General features: G+C 41.0%; 2 protein-coding genes across 7 annotated transcripts in view; one reads left to right on the forward strand and one right to left on the reverse strand.

Moving 5' to 3' along the window:
* The window catches only part of LOC111864308 (probable cytochrome P450 313a1), a 23,544-nt gene extending 908 nt beyond the window's left edge, over window positions 1-22,636 (reverse strand). Inside the window, exons 1-2 of one of the 6 annotated variants that reach the window (XR_004513009.1) lie at window positions 4,898-5,027; window positions 1,838-2,039 (exon numbers count right to left, since the gene is read on the reverse strand). Coding sequence is in view for 2 of the 6 variants with exons in the window: in XM_033751366.1 (XP_033607257.1) it covers window positions 1,838-2,039; window positions 22,114-22,167 (256 nt within the window). In the remaining 4 variants the exon portion in view is untranslated. The other 5 variants (XR_002842771.2, XR_002842772.2, XR_004513010.1 and 2 more) reach the window with 5 other exon arrangements.
* LOC111864298 overlaps window positions 10,531-25,779 on the forward strand; it is a 22,036-nt gene continuing 6,787 nt past the window's right edge. Inside the window, exons 1-3 of the mRNA XM_023851439.2 lie at window positions 10,531-10,728; window positions 22,831-22,897; window positions 23,021-23,178. Of these exons, the coding sequence (XP_023707207.2) occupies window positions 10,678-10,728; window positions 22,831-22,897; window positions 23,021-23,178 (276 nt within the window). The 5' untranslated portion in view covers window positions 10,531-10,677. The remainder of the gene's footprint in view (window positions 10,729-22,830; window positions 22,898-23,020; window positions 23,179-25,779) is intronic.

A 25,779-nucleotide genomic window follows, 5' to 3' on the forward strand; every position in this document is an offset into this window, starting at 1 on the left:
TGTGGGAAGAATCCATTACAAGAAATACAAGTATTAGTTTGTTCTACTCTGAATATTAAAATTCGGTGCTAATGAATCAGGCATTACATAACGTAACATAGCCGGCCCGAAAATCTTATCCGGGCTATGGAGAGATGTTAGGTGGGGTTTATACCAACTCTTGTAACTAGAATAGGTAATTCGGAAGCGATAATTGGGACAAGTAAAGAGAATAGATAAGTCACGGTTCTGAGGGTTGTTACGTATTCTCACGGGTCGCTAGACGCACGTAGCAAACACGACAGAATACATAGTGCTCACTTTTAATTCATTTAATTTTTCATTTATCGTAGAACAATTTATGTTTCACTCGTGCATTTGTCACTGAGAGTATGACGCAATGTTGTTTTAATTTCTAAATTAACATAGGAGATAGACAGCAGATAAATATAAGGTTAAATTCTGTAACAAGAAACTATGAGTATATAGGTCTATACACGTAGGTAAGTCAGTAAGTAAGTTACAAATGGATATAGAACTTAAACAAATAAGAGTACTGATTTGAAAAATGCTTTTATTACTCAACATAATCTCCCTGTACACTGAGGCACTTGTCTCATCGTTTCACAAGCCCCTGAATATCAGCAGTATAAAATTCTTTGGGCTACTGTCGGAACCAGGTGTGTTCACAAGGCATGGCTAACCTCATAATGCATGACAGGTTAGGCTTTCACAAAGTCTGTGCACAATGGGTGCCGCGCATGATGACCCCACAACACAAAATGCAAAAATGGATCTGGCATTACAGCATCTCAATCGCTACCTCGATGAAGGGCACGATATGCTAGCCCGAATTGTCACAGGTGATGAATCTTGGGTTCACCATTACAAGCCCGAGACAAAGCGTGCGTCAATGCAGTGGAAACTTCCTGCGTCGCCTGCCAAAAAAAAGTTTAACGTGACACCATCCTCCAAGAAAGTGACGCTCACAGTCTTCTGGTATCACGAAGGCATACTGCTCACCGCATTCCAGCCGCAAGGCGACACAGGATGTTTCCACTGCATTGACGCACGCTTTGTCTCGGGCTGGTAATGGTGAGCCCAAGACTCATCACCTGTGACAATTCGGGCTAGCATATCGTGTCCTTCATCATGGTAGCGATTGAGATGCTGTAATGCCAGACCAATTCTTTGCATTTTGTGTTGTGAGGTCATCATGCGCGGCACCCATTGTGCACAGACTTTGTGAAAACCTAACCTGTCATGCATTATGAGGTAGGCCATGCCGTGTGAACACGCCTGGTTCCGACGGTGTGTATAGTTGCTGAGAAAATGTTTCCTCTTAATGAATTCCAAAATAACAATTTTGCATCCTGCTTCCAAATTGAGAAGTCCTGTGACGTCAGAAGCCGATACAAATCTCCGTTAACAACTGGCTTATCTGAACAAATCCACTAAACCCACTACAACGCTGCTGGTCAAACAAGCTAAAACTGTATTGCAGGTCTCAACGGGAATTTAGAATTGTTACCGCACTAATCTCTGAAGACACCATGATGTGAGGATAATAAATGGGACAAATCCAGCCATGTTGGGAGCAGAGTGCTTCCGGAAGATTTCCCTGATGTCCGCAATGTTACATCACTTCTACCTAGCAACAGTCTAATGCAAAATCTTCATAAATACAAGTCATCCGGATAATGCAATATTTTCGGATCATAATAATAAAACGAAATGGATTATTTTAATTAATAATACCAGTCCAACCAAATGAAGCAAATTGAAAATAGAAAGCCTATTAAGTAACATATATTCTGGACAGCTATTTTACCTAATCCTTAACATCAGATTTATTTACCCGTAGACTTGGAGTTTTGGCGACTTGTAAGTAGCTTCTTCCAGAGGGGAGACTGTTTGGGGCCCGGTATTTTCTTCGCCAGTCTCGCCATATGGCGCGTCTTAATGGTGAAGTAGGCCCAAATTAAGATAAAGATGGCGACAAAGAGGTTCAGCGTGATGATCAACATCTTGTGTTGACTATTGAATGCACGTCTGCAGGTCTGGAAAATATACCCTTAAATTAGTTCGGCGTTATGTGAATTTTTAATGAAAGTCACTGCACTGGAGCCCATGAATTAGTATCAAAGCGCGGACACTCGGGTCTCTTTAATCCGGATGAATATCCTAATGACCTAATGGACGTTCTGTAATGTGGTAAAGTGACGTCACCACATATTGTATTTTATAAGATTTAATGATGTTTTCTCACATTAATTGGGCATATGATATTGTGAGATACCCTAGATACATAGCATAGAACGGCACAATAAGCCTAATATAAACAGATATTTCGCAAGTTGAAAATGAAGTCATCTTAGCTGCACACAGCACTAAGAGTGACGTTATGGTTCTGAGAATTAGCTGTAAAATCCAGGGGCCATACTCTCCTTATAAGGAGATGGACGTTATGAAGTCACCTGATTTTGCCACGCCCGAAGACAATACTATAGAAGGGCTGGCATTGTAACCATTCGAGGTAATGTAAAACCATTAAGCTAGTGCAACACGCACTGTGCGCTTGAGAGCACACTGCTCTCGTAAAGTCAGGGGTTTGATTCCTGTTTTATACTTATTTCATGTCTTGATCCAGTAAAGTGTTTGGTTTCACCTCACAAGTTCGTGTCGTCTACCTTATTTCACACATCCGAATCTTCAAGGAGATTTCGCCTACCTGCACGCCCAACGCTTCGGTTCACAACACGCTATACGACTTCGGCAGGCAGAGTTCAACATCACAGTTGGCCAGCGCATCTTACCTGTTGGAGTAGTGCGGTAACATCGCACCTCTCTTGGTGCAGTATCACCAAGTGGTGGCAGCTATTCACGTTACCTTCTACGTCCCCAGACGCAGTGACAAACTCCTAACATCCTGAGTTCGCGTGTGAATCACCATCCTCACACACGCGAAAGTAAACAAACCACATTACAGTTCTGACTTTCACAAACAATAAATAATTTATGTATTTTAAATAAAGACATTCCGCAACTGTAGAAGGGATGTCATTGTAGGCCTACCGAAGCTATTATTTACAATGTATAATATTAAAATGGCTGTTTGGACAACTATTACTTTCGTTGTTATTTTGTTAGAGATGTCCTCGAAATTAATGATCTTTGGTAAAATATGGTGTATTAGAGAAAAAACGTGCTTATGTAATTATTACTTCAATTTTAAGGCAGATTTTTTCTCGGAGGTATGTTTATGAAACGTTTGCTATTTTATTTATGAGTGTAAGTATCGTCGGCCTTAAAACGAATTATGAATGAATGACACAAAAATTCTTATAATTGAAGCGTAACTACGTCAGATTTCATAAAACTCTGTCAAACGAGAACAAAGAACAATGCAGTTTGAAAGTTCATTTAGCACCTCCAGTTACCTCGAATAGTGGTCATGTAACCCAGCAGGTCTACATGTTTTTTTTTTCGTCAGAACATTTCTGAGAGAATAATAAAGTTTGATTTGAAATTCATATAACGCGATTGATCTGGCTCAGGATAGGAGTAAATGAACACGGTAATGAACCTTCGGGTTCCATAAAATGCTGGGAAATTCTTGAGTAGCTATAGATTTTGAGGCTCCTGAAGAAGGGCTCAGCTCCATAAGTAAATAAGAGTTTGACCCATAATATTTCGTCGATACGAACCAAAATTGTCTCTGGAACCTTCAGTTCAGACCACAAAACCTAATTTAATGGAACCTCAAAATGACAGAAAACTTGTCTCTACTTAATCCCTCCGCTTATAGTGACACTTGCCCTCGGCCCATGCAGTAACATTGGCCGTGTGCACTCGGCCAATAGAATATCCGTAATTTCTACTCTTTACGTGGGTCTGCAACTCCTGTCGCATGAAGCCAACTCCAAATTTTAACTAGGCCTAAATTACTACGAAACAGATATAAAATACACTTTCGAATACTGAATACACACGTCTTCCTTGTATTTACCAGGCAGGACTGAACGTCATGCTTTCAGTTCGCTCGTATTGTATCCTGTACTGATGCTTCAGGGCTCCAGAGCGGAGAGAACTCCTAAGGATGGAAGTATATTTCTGGCTGATTCTATTTCCCATTGCGCATGTGTTTAGCGTCACTCAAGTAGCAAAAAAATGAAGCCAGTGGCCATCTATTTTTCAGTTCCGCTACGATTTTAAATCATGTAACAGGATTGCTTTAATCTCTTGATAACCAGTTCTGGTACTGCCCCCCTCACTCCTGTCCATCGCTACGTCAAATGTAATGAGATTTTATGGAACCGGAAGATGTAATTCAATGTTCTCAACAGCAATAAACAAACACACACATTCGCGTAAGAATTGACTTTACCCAAATTAGAACAACAGGATACGGCCTACTGTGAAGTAACATTACGTTAAAGAAGAACCTTCTCTTTCCAGGTCTACTTTTCGGTTTTGGTCTATAGTGAAACCATATCAGCGCCTTATTAAGAATGTTAAGCTTACAAATGCCGAGACCAAAACAGCTTCGAGAACAATAACAGCAGATAAGTCATCATAAACGTACGGGACTGTCTTGAAGCGTAACATAAGAACGTCAACCGAGCGCTTTCTATAGTTTTATCTCGCTTTCCCAACCTTCTCTCTAGCTATGGCCCTACAGACTTATTTGTTGGACCGTGGCCTCTTTTTCAGGTTCTTAATCATATACACAGACAGTAGGACTCCTTGGACGAGCGATCAGCCCGTCGCAAGGCCGCTACCTACACACAGAATAAATGCAAACAGACACCCATGTCTCTAGTAAGATTCGAACTCAGTATCCCAGCGTCCGAGCGAGCGAAGACAATTCATGCCTCAGACCTCGCGGCCACTGTGAACGGCATCTCAGCGTACCTACCTGCTACAATACTGTCTAATGACTAGTAAATACGAAATCGTGCTTCATATAATTTATTCTCTCTTTCGGTGTATCAGCGTGCTGTGAAGGGTGGCTCTCTTGATGCTCTGCACTGCTGGATGCAGCCTGAAGACTAGTCACTCCACACTACATTGGTTCTGAGTCTACGGGAGGAACTGCAAATCCGGTTCCTTTATAATAGCGCCATAAATCAGACCCTTCTTCTTGTGCCATGAGTTATTAAAAATAATCTTTCAAGTTACTGATTCATTTCCGTGTAAAATTTTGTCGTGAAAATAATTAATGAGGTTGTTCGAATGCAGAACCGTGAAATTCCGACGTTGCTTTATTTTACGCTGAAAGTAAACCGCCCTAACTAGACAACACATATCAGCAGCGTGTTCTTGTTGCATGAATATACCATGTACAAAGTGACCTCGCTCTTTTGTTGTTAAACATTTTCAAAAATTTTTCTTTGGGTGTTTGGTCCTCGTAAAAGCACACGAGAATTTTACGTATTATAGAGGATTAAACACTTCGAAAGCTTAAAAATTACACCATTTACTTGAGAGGTTAATGAACTGTAATTTTACAGGAAAAAAATATTTATGTTACTATATTCAGTATGATGAATAAGTGTTATTTAGAGTCAGTGAGCAGAGGAATATCCTACACGAAATAAGAAAACGGAAGGCTAATTGGATTGGTCATATCTTACGCGGTAACTGCCTTCTAAATGAAGTTATTGAAGGAAAGATAGAGGGGCGGATAGAAGTGATCAGAAGACGAGGAAGAAGACGTAAGAAGATACTGGATGACCTTGGGGACAGAAGAGGATATTCTCATTTGAAGGATAAAGCTCTAGATCGCATCAAGTGGAGGAACTGTTTTGGAAGAGACTGTGGACCTGTCGTCTTGACAGATTACTGATGAATGAATGAATTAATTCAGTATGGTGAATAGAACACTACACCGTCAGCCGATGTCTGTCTACATGAGCTCAATAAGCTGGTCCGAGAGGGTTCCATTAGCGTCAATGCAGCCAATTTGGCATGCATCCGAGGATACGTTCCTATACTTGGCCTTTTCGGGGATTTTATGTATCACCTAAATGATCTTGATCTTGATCAGGATAAATACAATATGTAACCACTGTTCGCCAGAGATTCATAGAGTGAGCAAATCAAGGCCGAAAAGAAGGCAGGGAATGCAGCAGGCATGGTATAGATGGGAAATATTTACATAATTTTCTTTGAAGGACAGATACTTCTAGGCATATTTGGGATGAAAATGTGACGCATAGATCCATTGCTAGACAACGTCTCGATAAATATGTTGAGGCAAATTCATAAAAAAAAAATGATTTGTAAAGCCTGCAACAGTATGCGACAATAGGGGACATTCATTGGTAAACAATATATTATTTTACGTGAGGTCAGACCCGAGGCTATATAACAGTGATTACGTCTGGCTCCAGAAATTCAGTCCATTCAAAAGTGAGCTATTTAGCAATAATATTACCCTCTACAAAGTACTCATTAGGAGTATAATGACTTAGGATTGCCTCTCCTGGGGTTTGCGGCAAGCAGAAATTTACTGAAATTGCAGCGCCTGCAAAACAAATTTCTCCGCACCATTGGAAATTTTCCAAGACGCATACCTATTCGCAATACGCACATGACTTTCAAACTTCCATACATGTTTGATTATATAAGAAAATTATGCAGGCAACAAGCAAAGTCATACAAAATAATGAAAATACAGATATTCGCAACACTGGACAAGGCGAACCCCGATGCAGCAAATATAAGAGTATTAAGCTTGGCTACGGACAAGCAGGCGACAGTTCAAGTGACTAAGCTGCCGTTGTAGCAGGAACTACTACGGATAGGACATGACCTGCTGTATTGAGCGTGGACTGACAGAGGCCATGTATATATTGTATTTATATTTAATAGCATGTAAAATGTAAACTGTACATGCTGACAACAGTCTTATTACTGCTGACTGTGACTCTGTGCAAATGGCAGACCGCCCTCTCGTCAGAGAGAGTGCCCCACATCGACAAACCTATAACGGTCTGACAGTAATAAAGATCTGATCTTGAGCCCCAAATGGATGCTCTATTCCAAGACAGATTGGCCGACTGACCGTCGGTCGTAACGTAGCTTTGATTTTGTCTTTGTGTAGTTCAGTTAGAGTAGAGAGAGTAGTAGCTTTGACTTTATCTTTGTGTAGTTCAGTTAGAGTAGAGAGAGTAGTAGCTTTGACTTTATCTTTGTGTAGTTCAGTTAGAGTAGAGAGAGTAGTAGCTTTGACTTTATCTTTGTGTAGTTCAGTTAGAGTAGAGAGAGTAGTAGCTTTGACTTTATCTTTGTGTAGTTCAGTTAGAGTAGAGAGAGTAGTAGCTTTGACTTTATCTTTGTGTAGTTCAGTTAGAGTAGAGAGAGTAGTAGCTTTGACTTTATCTTTGTGTAGTTCAGTTAGAGTAGAGAGAGTAGTAGCTTTGACTTTATCTTTGTGTAGTTCAGTTAGAGTAGAGAGAGTAGTAGCTTTGACTTTATCTTTGTGTAGTTCAGTTAGAGTAGAGAGAGTAGTAGCTTTGACTTTATCTTTGTGTAGTTCAGTTAGAGTAGAGAGAGTAGTAGCTTTGACTTTATCTTTGTGTAGTTCAGTTAGAGTAGAGAGAGTAGTAGCTTTGACTTTATCTTTGTGTAGTTCAGTTAGAGTAGAGAGAGTAGTAGCTTTGACTTTATCTTTGTGTAGTTCAGTTAGAGTAGAGAGAGTAGTAGCTTTGACTTTATCTTTGTGTAGTTCAGTTAGAGTAGAGAGAGTAGTAGCTTTGGCTACTGCTGAACAACTAATCAGCTTCTCAAAAGTTACATCAGTACCGCAGAGAAGACAGGAAGCCTGACATAGAAACTGACCATAACACTCACCGGATATGAGAAAAAACAGAAATTCAAACTGCCTTATTAAATGGAGTAAGAATAAATCAAATAGCCTATCAGTGGCGGCATGGCGCATAAAGCTATCAGTGTGTTTCGTCACAGCAAAGGATTGGGAAAGATGATTTCATTGCTTGTCTCTCGAGTGAGACGCGGTTTCACATTGTACTGACTAAGAAAGACCCAAGTTGAAGTATCCAAGTTCCTGTGTTATATATACCAGGGCTGGTGTAATGTTATGCACAGGAGCCAGGGGCTGAACCCCAGTCGATTCGGACATATTCTTTAAATTACTGATATACTTTCGCTCTTCGATTTGTAGATTGTCATTTCATGGATATTTTTCTTTCCCTTCCTTTCAATGCAAGTACTTAATGTGTTCCTTGGGGCTGCGCCATAGCTCAAGCGGTTAGTCGCTGGCTTCCCACCGCGGCGGCCCGGGTTCGATCCCGGGGTCTGGTAAAGTGGGATTTGAGGTGGACAAAGTGGCGCTGGGGCAGGTTTTCTCCGAGCACTTCGGTTTCCCCTGCCAATCTTCATTCCACAAATTGCTCCACAATCACCCTCACCTATCATCTGGGGCTGGTACAATAGGCCAGAAGTGGGCGCAGTTCAAGGGACTTAGTTCCACCCCACTAGCAATAAAAAAAAGTGTTCCTCAGAAGCGAAATTGCTCACCAAAGAAATATATAAGAAGCAAATTCCCGTAATTTGGTAATATCGTATTCGATGTTTTAAATCTTAAATAAAAGTAAAGAGAATCGTGCATTACGAATTAATCTTTGCATTTCCATGAAGGCTACAGCATTTCCACGTTTATTTTCCAGTTAAAAGTCCCAATAAATAAGTGCCATAAGAATCAGGATGCATAAATTAATGGCCGTCGATATAGTTATATAAATAATATATGAGAGTCAGGATGTAGTGATTGATATATTCACATGAATTATATTTGTAGAGTTTGCATTTCGGAATAAAAATTAGTAGACGTAAGAAATTGACGTGAAAATAAATATTCATTCCTGAGAGTTTTTGTAAAACGAATCTTGTATTCTGCAATAGCAATCAGAATTGCAATAAATTGAAAGGACTAATAGTATGGAAAGTGAAATACGTAGTTAGAATTATTGCCGGTACATTTCTGCATACAAAAATTGTCATAGACTACTGAAATAAGTTAAAGTTGTCTGTATATGCCAGAAACATCCCAGAAATGTCGCTTAAAATAGGCAGTGACGTGATATTCCTTGATAATACTTTTACCAATCCGTGGAATAGGAATAGGTTATACAGGATTACTTCCGGTCACGGTAGCCGAGCGGTCTAAGGCATGCACTGTCTTCGCTCGCTCGGAAGCCGGGATCGTGGGTTCGAATCCCACTCAGGGCATGGATGTTTGTGTGCGTTTTTCTGTGTTTGTGTACAGGTAGAGGTCTTGCGACGAGCTGATCACCCGCCCAAGGAGTCCTACCGAATGTGTAAGATCTAGAAAACCCGAAGTGAACGGAGAAGTTCATGGAGGTAGGCCTAGGCCCACTGGGGGTGTAGTGCCAAGGGAAAAAAATACAGGATTACTGGCCGATTTATCCTTTCTTTGCCTGGTGTATTCCAAATATAAATGGATGCCAACATGATTCATATGCTATATTTTACTATGAGGGAGTATCAGTAAATAGGACACAAATGCATATAAAACGTAAAGAAATGTGATTTTGAACCCGAAACAAGCATTTATTTCTCGACATATCCTCCACCAACATTGATACACTTGTCCCATCGCTTTACCAGTGCGTCGAAACCCGCAGCGCAGAAGTCTTCTGACTGTTGTCTCAGCCACTTCCGCACCTCAGTTTCAGCCTCTTCGTTACCAGCGAAATATTTGTCAGCCAACTGTGAATCCCTTCACACGACAAGCACTTCCTGCTCTATACAGGAAATGTTTCTTTATGAATATCCGTCGCATTGCGTCCTTCACCCACAAAAAATAAAAGAGAACGCTGTTCTTCAATAGTATAATCCTCAAGCATGGTCGCCATTTTGACTACTGAAACCAGCCTCTGACGTGACATGAGTGTTTGCTTCGTAGAATATTATGAAGTTTAATTATACTACTAATTAATAATACAAATAGAAAACCTATTACAGCCATTACAGGTGTTTTACTTGCATTTATGACCTATTTACTGACTCTCTCTCGTATAACATCTATGTAAAACTCACACTTTTTGAGAAAGTCACTACTGTAATAACAATTCCTATTAAGCCTACAATACTGAAAATATTGTTCAACCTAATAGGGTTTGCGTGCGATGTAGGCTAACGTATGTCGCATTATTTGCGAAGCCATGCTTGTATTTAAACGAAGCAGGTTTTCATTGTCAGTCCAGCAAAACATTTGTCTATTCCTGGTCTTACGGCTTTCATAATTTGCGTTGATGTTTGAATTAAGCCATTGAAACTACACTACACGGAGTACCCACAGAGTGTGTAATTTTTCTTGGCACGCTTTAGGAATTGCGCTCTACTACATCAAGTTAACCTGTAAGTTGATAAAAAACTTGCCAGTGACTTAATTAATTACACATATATGCTCTGGTTTTATGTGACTGTGAGAGCGTGTCGTAATTTCAAAACGATAAATGTGTCTCGCAGATCAATTGATTCCACCTTAAGAACTGAGTAAGCTCTAGAACCACTTCCTCCGAGACCTGCTGCTGTTGTGGTTATGGTTCAGCACAGTCCTCGTTTCATCAGAAGAGCATTTGAAGATCCACTTGAAGGAGAAACAGGGAAATCTAGCGCAACAGCTGGAGAGGAGCTACAACAGCGGACATGCGAGATCAAACGTCGGCGCCCTTAACTTGCAGCTCATCTCGTTACAGTGTGAGTTACCGCAACAAGGAAACGGCTGCATTTCCTTTTGCGGATAATTCCCAAATTTTGTTGGCATTTTGCGCCCGTCATTGATTTTAATTATAATTTGATGCACATGTAAATCTCGTACTTTTCTGTGTTAACAGCTTTACAGGTATAACACTAACTCACCTGTGGGCAAGCTTAACAGTTCTATACATAATGTCACGGGTAGGGACGTACGCGTGACTAATAATTGTGAATTCTAGATTTGATAAATGAATTTATTGGATATTTCGATTACAATTACACTGGATTTCCACAGTTCACATATGTAACTTTTTCTGGATAATAATCCCTCGTTGTTCTCACTGTCCTCTCTGTCTGGTTGGTATTTAAGTTATGTTTCTCTGTTCCGTACTCAACTGTCGGGTTCTGTATTCACTCTCCTCCGGAACTGTCCTCAACTCTCAGCTCTGCTTGTTTCCTCTATCCTCCGGAACTGTCCTCAGCTCTCAGCACTGCTTGTTTCCTCTCTCCTCCGGAACTGTCCTCAACTCTCAGCTCTGCTTTTTCCTCTATCCTCCTGAACTGTCCTCAGCTCTCGGCTCTGCTTATTTCCTCTCTCCTCCAGAACTGTCCTCAGCTCTCAGCTCTGCTTGTTTCCCCTCTCCTCCGGAACTGTCCTCAGCTCTCAGCTCTGCTTGTTTCCCCTCTCCTCCGGAACTGCCCTCAACTCTCAGCTCTGCTTGTTTCCCCTCTCCTCCGGAACTGTCCTCAACTCTTAGCTCTGCTTGTTTCCTCTCTCCTCCAGAACTGTCCTCAACTCTCAGCTCTGCTTGTTTCCCCTCTCCTCCGGAACTGTCCTCAACTCTCAGCTCTGCTTGTTTCCCCTCTCCTCCGGAACTGTCATCAGCTCTCGTCTCTGCTTGTTTCCCCTCTCCTCCGGAACTGTCCTCAACTCTCAGCTCTGCTTGTTTCCTCTCTCCTCCAGAAGTGTCCTCAGCTCTCAGCTCTGCTTGTTTCCTCTCTCCTCCGGAAATGTCCTCAACTCTCATCTCTGTTGTTTCCTCTATCCTCCGGAAGTGTCCTCAATTCTCAGCTCTGCTTGTTTCCTCTCTCCTCCGGAACTGTCCTCAGCTCTCAGCTCTGCTTGTTTCCTCTCTCCTCCGGAAATGTCCTCAACTCTCATCTCTGTTGTTTCCTCTATCCTCCGGAAATGTCCTCAACTCTCAGCTCTGCTTGTTTCCCCTCTCCTCCGGAACTGTCCTCAACTCTCAGCTCTGCTTGTTTCCTCTCTCCTCCGGAACTGTCCTCAGCTCTCAGCTCTGCTTGTTTCCTCTCTCCTCCGGAACTGTCCTCAACTCTCAGCTCTGCTTGTTTCCTCTCTCCTCAAGTAATCTGTAGTCTGGAATTCTCTCATATTCTCTTCTTCTTCTTCTTCTTCACTGTGCTGTCGTATTCTCGCTTCACTTCTGCACTTCTGAACTTCTGAACTGACGGCTTCTCAAGTGGCCTACTTTTATCCCTGCTAGGCGTCTGGGGTAGCAGACACTTCCTTGAAGAGTTCTATTTTTCATTTCCGTGGTAACGGTCTGCCTATGTACGCGTTGTCACGTGAATATGTTCACAATTGTTGCCCAGGCAACGTTGCGTTCACTGTTCTCTGCTGCATTAGAAACATGACTACAGAGCCTTTGGCTGGCAATGGACGCCCGCTCTGACTCCGATATTCCGGCTTTTAGGTCGAAAGTCACAATATAAAAGTGACACACATGAATTATCCCCTCCCCCCCAAACACACACGAACTTCTTAAATACACTTCAATTTGAGAATGTGCCCAATTAATATTACTGCACCGGATTTCTTCAGTAATTCTTGTTATGTACCACTTCCTCGTACGGAGAACTCTTTCTGCAATATGAAGTTCGATTTGAGCTGTATGTAGAGTGAGGGTCACAGGGCACATATGGCGGCCAAAATAACAATCGGTTTGTAAAGGTTAATATGAATCTTTGATAACAAACTTATCCACAATCCGTTCACTGGTTTAGAGAGAAAACTTGAGAGTTATGGAATTATTTTTATGGTAAAACTTTTTCATTCATGCCAACAAAAAGGCTTAAATTTTTCCCAACTTTAAACATGGTAAAATCGAATTTCAAATAATGGAAAATTTGTGTTGATATATTTGAGTTCAAATATACACACAATACAAAATTTCTGAAGGGAAAGGAAGGTCCAATGTTCGCAGAACTACCCTGTGTTCTAATGTTTCCTGCCTTAGGTCTCTCTTGCACAGACTTTGGCATGTTGGTGCCATATGTCTGGTTTTCTGTGGTTCAAGGTATGATGAACTCAGAAGATTACAAGAAAGGAGACTTCAATTAAAAGAAGAGGTAAGTAGGTAGTGTAGCAAATTGTGGACCTTTCCAGGTGTCTAAATGCAGAGGAAGAGGGAAAGAAGTTCGGGGAAAAACTTCTGATGCTTATTTTTCCTATTCGTATATTTCCATCTCGACAGGGAGGCCTGCAGAATTTATAAATTAGTAATCATACGGTTTAGGGGTATATTTCAGCCCATAATTTCCTCCTGCTATACAGTTGTCAGGCATAACCTGCAGTTTCAAACCGTCACCGGTTTTGTGTTTTAAAGTTTGGGGTCTAAACAGTGATAACAGTATATTGACTCCGTACAGATTTATCTTTAGAGACACGAGTGTCACTTGAGCCTGTGAGTTTCGTGTAGCTTCCACTAACTACAATTTTGTACGAAATGCCTGCGTGGAGTAGCACCCAGTGCCATGGTGTTCATATCAAGGCTACTTAAAACGTAATGTATCAGTTCAAGCGGTATCAGGGAGATACGCTCACATGAATATGCTGATGATACCACATAGGTAAAGTTAGGCACTACACCATGAAGATGTACGGAGAGTGGATGTATAGATCCACATTTCCTTGACCTCGGCACTAGCTGGATGTGAGTGATCAGCTTCACGCCTCAGCCGCTTCACCCCCCAAGGTGGCGTCCGGATGACTTGGAGAAGGGAAAACTCTCTACACAATCGGGACCCGAAATCTGAGCCCCCGGTCGTCCAGCCCGTACCAGTGGCTATACCGGCTACTCTAGCCCGGCTCTGATGACATCACATGAATTTTCTAATTACCTAATGACAGTAGATGTAGAATGATGAGGAAATGTAATGGCCAATTTGAAACGAATAATATGGGACAGAAAACAGAGTTGTCACGTGACTGGCACACTTCTGGAAAGCGTACAAGAATTTATCAGTTGAAGTGGACAGATATCAGTACGTAAGATCTGAGGTTTTCACGGCGGTGACTACGAACAATGCCGTCTTCTGGGATGTGGCACCATATAGATATTGTGTAAACCGACGTTTCGGAGGAACCTATCGCCTCCATCTTCAGAGTATAAAAATCCGCAAGCTAGGAACCAGCGTGAGCAGGTGCCACCTGTGCCTCTCTCCTAGGCAGATTCAGTCTTCAGTTCATGCCCTCTTCCTGTGTTTGTTATGTACAGATGCATAATTTGGCCTTCAGAGTCCACTCAAGCTTCCACTTTTGGCAATTACACGCTCCCAAGTCAGTGAACCTTTCCAAAATTCTTGTGAAGTTTGAGGTGTCAATATAGGTGTTTCCACAATACCTAGGTTTCTTCTGAGGCACTACCTCGAGACGATGACGTGAGAAACATAGGCGAAGACGCAAGAATAATATCGACTATAGACGGAGTTTCGTATAATTCGATTTACTGACGACTTGCAGGTCGTAACTACATATAACTATAACACTAACGCTGATTTCCACACTTTATAAATCAATGCACGCTGTCTTCTCCAGCCTGCAATGTCTACACTAGACTTTTCCTGGTAACGGATTTTAACACTGTCCGCTTACGTACTTACAGTCTGGCACATATCCCACAACTGAACTGAGATCTAAACTTGCCGCAAGGACCACGTAGAAAATACAGCTCTTCTATTGTAGAAGCGTGTTCGGTGCGGGCGTTGCCTAGTAATGGCCGGGTCTATATGCAACAATATTAAACGCGTTCTGAATAAGGAAATGCGATGTGATGGGGTGGAATGCATTCAGCTAACTTGGGATAAGGTGGAGAAGCAATTGCCGAAACTGCGATTAACGTTTCGGCTGTATAACAAGCCGAAGACTTCTTGGCCAAGTAAGCGAGAAGTTTCCGTTCTTGCAGTTAGCAGAAGCTCGTCGTGAAGAGTTGCCAGCGTTGCAGAGCAACTGTTCTAAGTGATTAGCCGTAAATTCTGTTAACTCTTCGTTCGGATAAACGATGCGCCCTGTGTGTCAGGTTTAGTCTACGTTTCACCTAAGCGGGATTAGAAGGCCGCGGTGAAGTCCTGTCTCTTCATGAAGAAGAATAAATGACACATTTTGGTTGGAATGAAGTTTCACGTCATGTGAAGTAGACCCTAACGAGAACGGATTTCTGAAAACTGTGAAATTCTTATTGCGATTTCAGTGGAATATAAAACAGGCTTCGAGATGATAAAGTAGTTTGTGTAGCAATATAATGTAGCCTAACTAGTACCAGAAGGTAAAGTTTTTCGCGTTAAAACATCGCACCAAATAAAGAAAAATTACTCGGAGTTTTAACCTCCCCCCCCCAAATGACCATTTCATGTTTCTGCAGCATTGTCTTTCGGAAGAAGTCGCCGGTGCCCCATTAGATATGATTCTGGGTGGGCCCGTAGCTTGTTATCATGTAGTGGGGAGACAATCATTGCCCGTATTCTGAACTGAACCCCGCTCTTCTGCAAAGAGTCTTGACTGCATGCTTCGCACACACTAATAGTAGTTCTGATCAAGTTAACGCATTCAAAGTCGAATTTCTGAACACAGAAATCGCCAGCTTGGGGTTAACGTATTTGATCGGCCACTCCATCATAGATTTCCTTGCGTAGCCTGTAGACTGGAGGATATGGACCTACTTTGGGAATTGCATCGAGAATAGTGTGCAATTATTGATTTTATTTACAAGATGACAAACGTCCTCTGATACTGCATGCAGCCTAAGCAGAAGCAATGTTTCTTAAGAAGCTGATGGCGATGGGAAACAGTCAACTTGCACGACTACTGCATTTCCTTGACGACAATATAGATTACAAGGCAACGGCTATAGTAAGGAGGGTGTGCTAGAAGTGAACACGGAGAAAACTAAGTATGTGTTGCTGTCTCGTTACCAAAATGCATGGCAAAATCATGACATAAAGATAGGAAACAGATGTTTTGAAAATGCGCAATTCAGATATTTGGGAACGACGATAACAGATCGAAACCTGATTCAGGAGGAAATTAAGAGGAGATCGAACTCGGGTAATGCTTGCTTCCATTCAGTCCAGAACCTTTTGTCTTCTCGTCTGCTGTCTAAAAACATAAAAATTAGTATATACAAAACTATAATTTTGCCTGTGGTTCTGTATGAGTGCGAAACTTTGTCTCTGATATTAAGGGGGGATCGTGGACTGAGGGTGTTTGAGAACAGGGTGTTGAGGAGAATATTTGGTTCGAAGAGAGCTGAAGCGACAGGAGGTTGGAGGAAACTGAATAATGAGGACCTTCATAAGTGGTATTCTTCTCTAAGTATAATTAGAATTATCAAGTCAAGAACGATGAGATGGGCAGAGCGTGTAGCACAAATGGGAAGAACAGGAATGCATGTAGGATATTGGTGGGAAAACCAGAAGGAAAAAGACTACTGGGAGGTCCAAGACGCAGGTGGGTGGACAATATTAAAATTAATCTTAGAGAGATATGATGGGATAGTATGGACTGGATTGATCTGGCTCATGATAGGGACCAGTGGAGGGTTCTTGTGAACACGGTGATTGAACCTTCGGGTTCCATAAAATGCTGAGAAGTTCTTGAGTAGCTGCAGAACTGCCGGCTTCTGAAGAAGGGCTCAGCTCCATGAGTGAGTGACGTAAATGGCTGTACGCAACTGTAGTATAAAATCTTAAATAAAATAGTAAAATAACATTGTCCATGTATAAATATTTACAAGCCTCTGCTTTGGCTTGGTCGACGCACACAGCAGCACATTCACCTTCATTTCATATTGAAAATCAGGTCTCGGTTTACTCGTTTTGGATTTAAGAGACGTTCTTCAGGAAATGATCTATAGCGTAAATCAAGTAATTACTGTGTTGGATGTGATATTCATATTTATATTATGCAGTTAACAGGAACCAATTCGAACTGGAAATTCTACTCTATTTCCTGCCCATATGATTTCCTTAGTAAGCGAAATTATGTCTGTAATTGATTTTCATTCCCACAGTAGAAAATCGTGTAATGTCACCAGTCCCCATCCAACTGCCTGCATAACCACTGAATCTAAATGAGATCATACTTGCCTGGTTATCTTGACACGTTTTTCAGTAAACGTACTCTGTAGAGATTAATGACATTCAACTTTCCAAATCCCATATCTATTTTTGGCTGTTTATGTCGTTTCAAGGAATCGGCCTGATGTCGGAAATCTCATGTAACATTAGGAAACAAGTTGATTTCTTAAGGTGACTTGCTTATGACGAGATCGAAACTTGATGACCGCCTTTTGTCGGATGTCCATAATTCCTTATGCAATATATTCTCAGCTTTCATTCATATCTAGAAGTCATTTCTGCAATTTCGATGAATTAACAGAAAATATTAGAACGCAATGAAAGTGGCAAGTACTGAAAAAATAGATCTATATTATATAAAATATCTTACTTTAGGATTTATTCATTTTGTAAGTTGTAAATCATAAGTGCATCATGTTATTCTTCAGCATACATAATCATTATAATATACTGTACCAACAAAAACAAATATCCCATATATCATGTGTAGTTCCTGAGAATTTGACTCTTATGGGCTCCAAAGAGTGTAAAATGAATAAGATAAACAGCACACCTCGTTGCAATATTATGATAAATTATAGGCCTATAAAAGTAATAACTTTATAAATGTATTTATTTTAAAGCACCGGGGTAGCTGAGTAAGTGTAGCGCGGGGCTATGAGCTGGACGCCTGGAATCCGACACCCTTCAGGTACAAAAGATTTCTCTGTGTTCCACAGCGTCCAGGTCGGCTCTAAGGCACGCCCAGACTCCTGACCAATGGGTACTAGGACGAAAGAAAAACTTCACTTTCTATCGACATTATGGCGAAATTTGAGCCATTTTTCTGTGACAACTTGCGAACAAAAGTCAAGTTCTTTTTACAGCTGTGGATGTCTGCTATCGAGTTTGATTCCAGCGTTATCGTGGAATCCAGAGAGAGTGTCGTGCTGCCTAGCAGGATCCTGAATCTCCTCATCAGAGCGACAATGTGCTTTTGATGGCCTGCATTCCGTACTTGAGTTCTGTATCACACATTTAATATACTGTGACATGTTGCGCACTGGAGAAGCCCCCCCCTCCAGCAGTGACGCGGCGGGTGAGTCAGCGCTCCGTCACCCCCCTCCTCCGCACGGTGACGTAACGCGCAACGCGCGGTGACGTAAGACGGCGGGAGGTAACAGCGTTGCTAGGCTATACGCAGACACAGTTACGTGGCACGCAACGACGCTGTTGACGCGGGCAACAGGTAACAGCGAACGAAATATAAGCCGGCTGAGCAGCAAGCGAGAGCAATTGTGTTATCAACAGTTCTCAAGGCAGCACCTTAAATGAATTTAATACAATACATCACAAATTTAAGTTCAAAATGGAACAACAATCTCAAAATAAACTAAATTATTTGGACCTATCAATCACGACAAACAACGAACTAAAATTTGAAATATATAGGAAGCCTACATCTACCGACCTCATACTACATAATACTTCATGTCATCCATACGAACATAAGGCAGCTATCAACTACCTTCGCAATCGAATAAATACATATAAGTTCACCAACGAAGGAAAAATAAAGGAATTATAACTCGTATACTTGTAAATAATGAATACTCACCATATGTGAGAGATCATAATAAGAAACCACCTAATAACAACACACCACAGAAGGCCAAATGGACCAAATTTACATACTTCGGCCCCAGCATTAGAAGAATCACTAAGCTATTTCGTAACACCAACATAAAAGTAGCATTCAAGACAGATAATACAATAAAAAAGCTTCTAAGAACAAAACATGAAACGACGGATAAATACAACCTTTGTGGAGTATACCAGATGACGCGTAAAGATTGTGACCTAAAATACGTCGGCCAAACAGGATGTAATTTCCGAACAAGATACAAAGAACACATTAGGGAAATAAAAACGAATGGGCATAAATCAAAATTCGCCCAACATATACTGGACACAACGCACAATTACCATACCATAGACAGAGCAATGGAAATACTACACCTAAAAAAGAAAGGAAGATGTTGAACACATAGAGAGCTTCTACATATATGAATTAACTAAGCAAAATCTACAAATGAACCAAGCTTTAACTAATAGCTATAACCCAATCTATGATAAAAGCAAAATCAGATGCAAGAAATATAATATATCCCAGAACCACTTACCCATCTCCACAGAACACCACCCCTACCCCACAGGTCCCCACCACCACTAATACCCTACAGGAACCAACCGAACAAGCAAGACACATCAGTACCCATCACGACAACGATCATAACAGATCCAGCAGCACCAGAGAACGCGGAAGAACAGTGAAACCTCAAAACAAGTGAAAGTGTAACCAATAATATAAGTTGAACTTCAATTCACGAACTTTTAACAATAATAATAATTAAACTAGTTTAAAAAGAACTAGATACAGTAGTGAGCGTAAGTAAAATGAGACTGAAAAACAAGTGAAAGTGAAACCAGTGACATGAATTGAACTCCGATTCACGAACTTTTAATTTTAACAATGTTACGCCGTGGTGGCAGGGGGAGCGTGGAGGTATCCCACCGCTGCCACCACTGTTACGCCCCTGCGACAGGGGTGGATTGGTTATCTCACCGCTGTCTCCACTGTTACGCCGTAGTGACAGGAGGCGTGGAGGTGTCCCGCTCTGTCACCCGGTTTAGTATGCTGCCACCATCTTGTTCTGTCAAGAAAACTCAAGTAACTTATCGATCGCTTACGTCACTGGTCCTGGCTTTAACTTGCAATTCGCCGAAGATTTGGGAGGGCTGGAGTCGTCAGGGAGGAGGGTAACACTTGAGGGAATGCTAGGTTTAATTAATATCACAGCGCATTTCTATCCTACTCTATTCACCTATGTCGCTATATACATCATATATACACACTTTGCCGACGTTCGTCGGTTCGCATTACATTTGGTTATGACCCTGTAGCACACACAATAGTTCTACCTCCTGTCACCCTGCTGTTGGGTATTCTACGCCTCTGTCTCTCTTTCTCAGTAAACCTAGTCCATCTAGTTTTCACTTTCTCTCCCTGGGGTTTGCACTTTAATATTATCACCTTAATGTTCATGGCTATATGAAGTTGGTTCACTTACTTGTGCTGAGGAAACAGATGCTCGCCATCACCAACCAACTACTACTCACTGCCATCACTCTCTCAGCGATAGCCTCTGGCTGAACTCTATGTCAATTAATAATATTAAAAAGTCAAAAGTCAAAAGATTTTTGATTGATTCCTCTACGGTTTATGTACCCTCTTTTTGCTGACTCGTTGGGTTCCGGGGTGTATTGGCCCGCCCATTCTGAAGTGATTTTTGGTCGGTGTGGCCCACTCATTGGTTTATCGAAAGGGGTTGGCTCTTTCAGGTCTACCGCCCTCTCCGACTCAGCGTTTTCCTCATGCCATACTGTGTATGACTACTTCATATAGCTTCTTCCTCAATGTCAGCGTTATTACGCTGTCGTGCTAACATTCTGATTACTAAGCTATAGCCTGTTACACTTATTTGCAAACCCAAGCTTCCTGGTACGTTTCATTATTTCTATTTCTTAATCTTAAAGTCTAGATACACTTATTCCAAATTTACCCAAAAAACATATCTACTTGTACATAACCCTTGCGCCATTACAAACAACTAAATTAGAATAATAACAATTATAACCCGTGTTTTATAAAAGAACTCGATATATTAGTAAGCGTAAGTCTGGAAAAGATACAAGGTCGAATGAGTGAAAAGTGAATGTGACCGCGTGTAATTGTACAGCCGTGTTCATACATCTGAAGATGACCTCTTAAGGTAGAAACATATAGTGATAATGTGATAATAAAAACGTTGTGTAGTCGGTAAATTCACTCTACTATTGATTAAAACCAAATATTAATGTTAACACGTGTTGGTTCGGATTGTGTAATTGGATTTATTGTACTCTTGAAACAAGTAATTATAACTGATTATAGCGCAATCGCTAATTTACACACTCTACAATTCACTATAACACCCTCTATGTCTTCTCAGCCTGCTGTCTTCACCAGTCGTTGCTTATTAATGACTCCCAACGCCGTAGATTGCAGCCTGTACTAACACCTCGATGTTCCATTGCTGACAGAACGCCCGAGAACGAAGCAGAATTGGACTGAGGTTACAATTTATAATTGTTGGAATAAATGCCCTTCATTTAGAGAAAATCCAGCCGTCAACTCATTGGCGATTCAACTATATGATTAATTGATTTAGGACGATTGCCCATACGCCCAAGTATCCTGTTTTGTTAGGTATGCCATTCGGCTGTATCTCTTTCTCTTTAGTCATACAGAATGTATGGACAGCAATTAAACAGTCGTTATAAAAGAAGTGTAATAAGGTTATGTAGTCCGCATATTCTTTGCAGTGTTCATTTAAACGGTTTCTCGAAGCAGAATATAAGGTTACAGTGTAGTGTCGTATCCCGCGCTCCCAGAGGTGGGGTCCCTCTTCGTTGCTGCGGGAGGACGCTATCAGTCTAATATATAGTCTTTAGTTTTATCTCGTGTTATGTCACTAATCCTTACGACAGGGGTGGATTGGTAGTCCCACCACTGTCTCCACTGTTATGCCACCAGTTACGGGGGTATGGACTAAGGAAACGTCTGAATAGCTTTCTCTATCGTTGCTTCATGGCTAGGGGCTCTCTGTTCACCGGGCTTGTCAGGAGGGCGCAGGTGCGAAATGTGGAAGGGGAGAAAATCACCACAAAAACCCACATCCTCACCCTATGCTACACTATATTAGTAAAAACACAATCAATATACAGTTATATACATTTGGGATTCTCACACTGAAAGGGCCGACTGGTGTCGGGTTACACATTACACTTGGCTACCTCGCATCACTCGGTTGATCATTCTTACGCCCTGTACACTTTTTCTAACGATCCTAACTCTAGTCCCATTGGAGGAGTTACACTTTAATAATATTACAATTATTGCGCATGGCGATAAGAGTAGTTTCCACTTACTTTGCGTTGAGTCTGCAGACGGATGGCGTTGCCGGGAGCCGAGTCGGTGTCCATTTGGACAGAGCCTACGGCCGCAAATGGCCAAAATTACTGTTAGAATAATCCCCTTCCTAATTTGGTCTCTGGGTTATATACCCCTATGTATGCTTACTCATTATTTTCCCGGAGGGTGTAAGTCCGCCTCCAGTGACGTCTTATCCCAAGGTGGGTGATCTCGTTGGCTGGGATCCTAAGGGGACACACCCCCTTCTACTGCTAAACCGTTTGGTTGACATTTTTACCTCCAAACGTCCCCCCGTCACGCAAGTGTAAATTCTGTAGTTAGCAGTTCGATATACATTCAACGTCATTCTGCTGACTCGGCATTCCCTCGCGGCAAGCCAATGTCCGTCTAAATCCATACGCAGAAATTCCTTTAAGTTGTTAACCTTTCGTACATCCGCTTTCGTACCTCTTACAAATATTTCCCAAAACCAAATCTATCCTAACAAATATTTTCCCAAAAATACAAAAATGTTAATACTATGTTAACATATTACCGGGAGTCGGCCTTTGGGCCACAACATCTCGCTTTCTGCATGATATCATCGTACCTACCCGTTACAGTACCTAGCAGGAAATAAAGAAAATGATGGTCTGTATTTTGCCCCTTAGGCCTCTATATTTCTCCGCGCTATTTTGTGCTTCTTTGAGAGAAAAATGGTTTTCTGTTTCCAGAGATCCAACATTTTGGGGAAGGTGGCCTTTCTGCTGCTCTGTATTGCTGGATGTACCCAGGCAGCAAGTAAGCAAATTTATATATAATTTCTTATTGCCGTGGGATGAACTAAAATTCCCATTCCTCTTTATCTAGGGTCTTCATTCAGGATCTCATAGTTTCATTGCGAGATTATATTTGTTCCCACAGGTAACGATGGAGTCCATCCGGAGCAGGTTTTGACAGGTCCTATTTACCAGGTCGGAGATTATATAGAATGTTTGTATGGTCGAGAGGCAAAATACTGCATGACACGAGTGCAGCTGAAGGCAGCAAACTCGTCGTCTCCATTTTGGATCAAGATTCAGGTAAATCCATAAGTCCTGTATAGAAAAACTAATGTTTGCATTCATCAACATTAAAAGCAGTTACAGATAAGACCGCCAGATGGCAGTGACACGTATCTACGCTTCAGTCTGTATTGCAGTCTCTGCCGTTGTCGAAAGCAATTTCCATTGTTGACAACTCGCAAATTCAACGAAATTGTGATTTAATATATTGAAGTCGATCAATGGAGAGTCAGTATATGAAAACTACAGCTACAGATAAGAAGAGTTTAATTCCAATTTTAGGTAATTTTTTCATTTAACATAATTCACAATAGTGTGTGAACGTGTATTAATATGAACTTAACCTCAGAGTACTGCACTATCGCAACGTTTCCAGTGTTGACTTTGGCCTATAACAACTGTCTCATGCAGAGTTTGTAGGTGTAGTTTATGATCGCCATAAAGAATTTTACATCCCACAGATCTAGTGTCTCATTAACTATCGCCCTCTAACCGGAAAATACGCAGTTTTCATTCCATGACATAGTGTCTATACAAATGGGAACACCGACCTTAACAGAAGCGGCAACAACATTTCTGGGTTCTACATAATGTGATGTTTTAAAATAATGAAAGTAGGCTAAGAGTTGAAGAGATTAATGGCTCATAATTCAACAAAAATTTACATGTTAAAATGAAAAAAAAATAATGTGGGACTTCATTCACTGTAGTGAATAAAATACGGTGTATTATAATTTTCATTTCATCCATCCTGCTGTGTTATAATATACAACTTCTTTACTACAACCGTCACAACACAATTAATATTAGTTGTGTTGTGACGGTTGTAGTAAAGAAGTAGTATATTATAAGCTGGCGTCTTTCAACATGAGCATAACAAGTTGGTCCGAGTGAGTTACATTAGCGCTTATGTGGCTGACTTGTTATCAATCCCAGGGTAATTTTCTATACTTGCTCTTTCCGAGGATCTTATTAGTTCCCTAAATTACACTGGCCTGGGCCTTATTAGGAGGAATACAATAAGACCTACTGTTAACCAGATGTTATTAGGACGAACAAATCAGTAACAATTTCATGGCAAGATATACAGCACTCGCGTATAGATTAGATATGGTTACAGTATATTCGTTGGACATTTACCTCCTAGAGATCTAGGAGTATTGGGGGTGATAATATTAAAATGAATGTTTAGAAAGTGGGGTACCAGTAAGAAGGTATGAAGCAGAGTCAAGTGGCTCCATATCAAAATCCAGTAGCGGGCACTCGCAAATGGAACACATTAATCCGCTTCTCAACAGGTACACTGCTCAATGAAACTGCACCAGCAGCTTGCATAACATATAAATTGGCCATTCATAATTACCCTTAACATCCTGCCAATGTGAAAATAACCCGCGTAGTTCATAGAGAGCCATTAAACGAAGTAGGAAAGAATCAGATAGGAGTCGGGCTAGCGCAGTCGGTATAGCAACTGGCTACGAGCTGGACGGGCAAGGGTTCGGATTTCGAGTCGCGATAGGGTTAAGAATTTTCTCTTCTTCACAAAGTTAATAGAAAGTCCGTCGAGTGTAACAATTTGTAGGTCACTTCTTTATCACTTCTGCCTTACATGTTTCGGTTAGACACAACCATCATCAGAGGCACTTAGTACAATTAAGAAAACACTGTCGTTGTTTAAGATGTACACAGTTATGTTTGTTGTGTGGACACTGCTACAATATGTCGACGTGTAAAAGCACAACACTTGCTAGGATAGTTGAATGCACTATCAATTCTCACCTTCCATCCGAAACTGCCCTCAAGTTAAAACGCCAATGTTAAAATATTTAAAAAATTTAAAACATTTGATGTGAAATGTTAAGCTCCTCCTTGTTAATTTATCCCGAAGATGGGAGATGTCAGCTTGAGGTTGTATGGCTGCAAAGATATTGTATTATATTAGGTTTTATATATTATTATATATTTATTTTATTTATTTATTTTAGTGTTGTATTTGATCCTTGCTTACCTTATGGTTAGATGTTTCCTGTGTGCTGTGTGTTGTGTACTGCAGTGGGAGTTCTACGTCAGTGTTATTTAAAGCCTTGTGTGTTATGACGTGGTGTGTTTATACAAGTAGTAATGAGGTCAAACATGCTGTTCTGGTTATTGATCTCTTTTGCCTGTTTCTGCTCATCTATTAATTTATTATCCTTATAGTGGCGGTAAATTTGGTATTCTTCCTTTATATTCATTAATTTACCTTTCTTTGCTACTTCGATCAGTTCCATGACTTGCGAAATTGGGCCGTATTGATGTTGTCTATTTAGGATATGTTGAGCATAGGCGGAGTCATTTTTATTGAATCTTATACTTCTTATATGTTCATTATAGCGTGTTACTAATTTTCTGCCTGTTTGACCTATATACACTTGTTGGCACTCCTGGCAAGTCAACTTGTATATGCCGCTTTGTTCGTAAGAATTTATGTTTTGTTTGTGGTTTAGTATTTTGCCTAATGTATGATTTACTTTAAAAGCTATTCTTACGTTCGTATTTTTAAATAGTTTCGTAATTCTTCTTGTGTAGCTTCCGTTATATGTGTAGGATACCCATTTCTGTTCTCTTCTTTCAATGGGA

This window comes from Cryptotermes secundus, unplaced genomic scaffold (assembly GCF_002891405.2).
Source record: "Cryptotermes secundus unplaced genomic scaffold, Csec_1.0 scaffold156, whole genome shotgun sequence".
NCBI classification, from domain to species: domain Eukaryota; kingdom Metazoa; phylum Arthropoda; class Insecta; order Blattodea; family Kalotermitidae; genus Cryptotermes; species Cryptotermes secundus.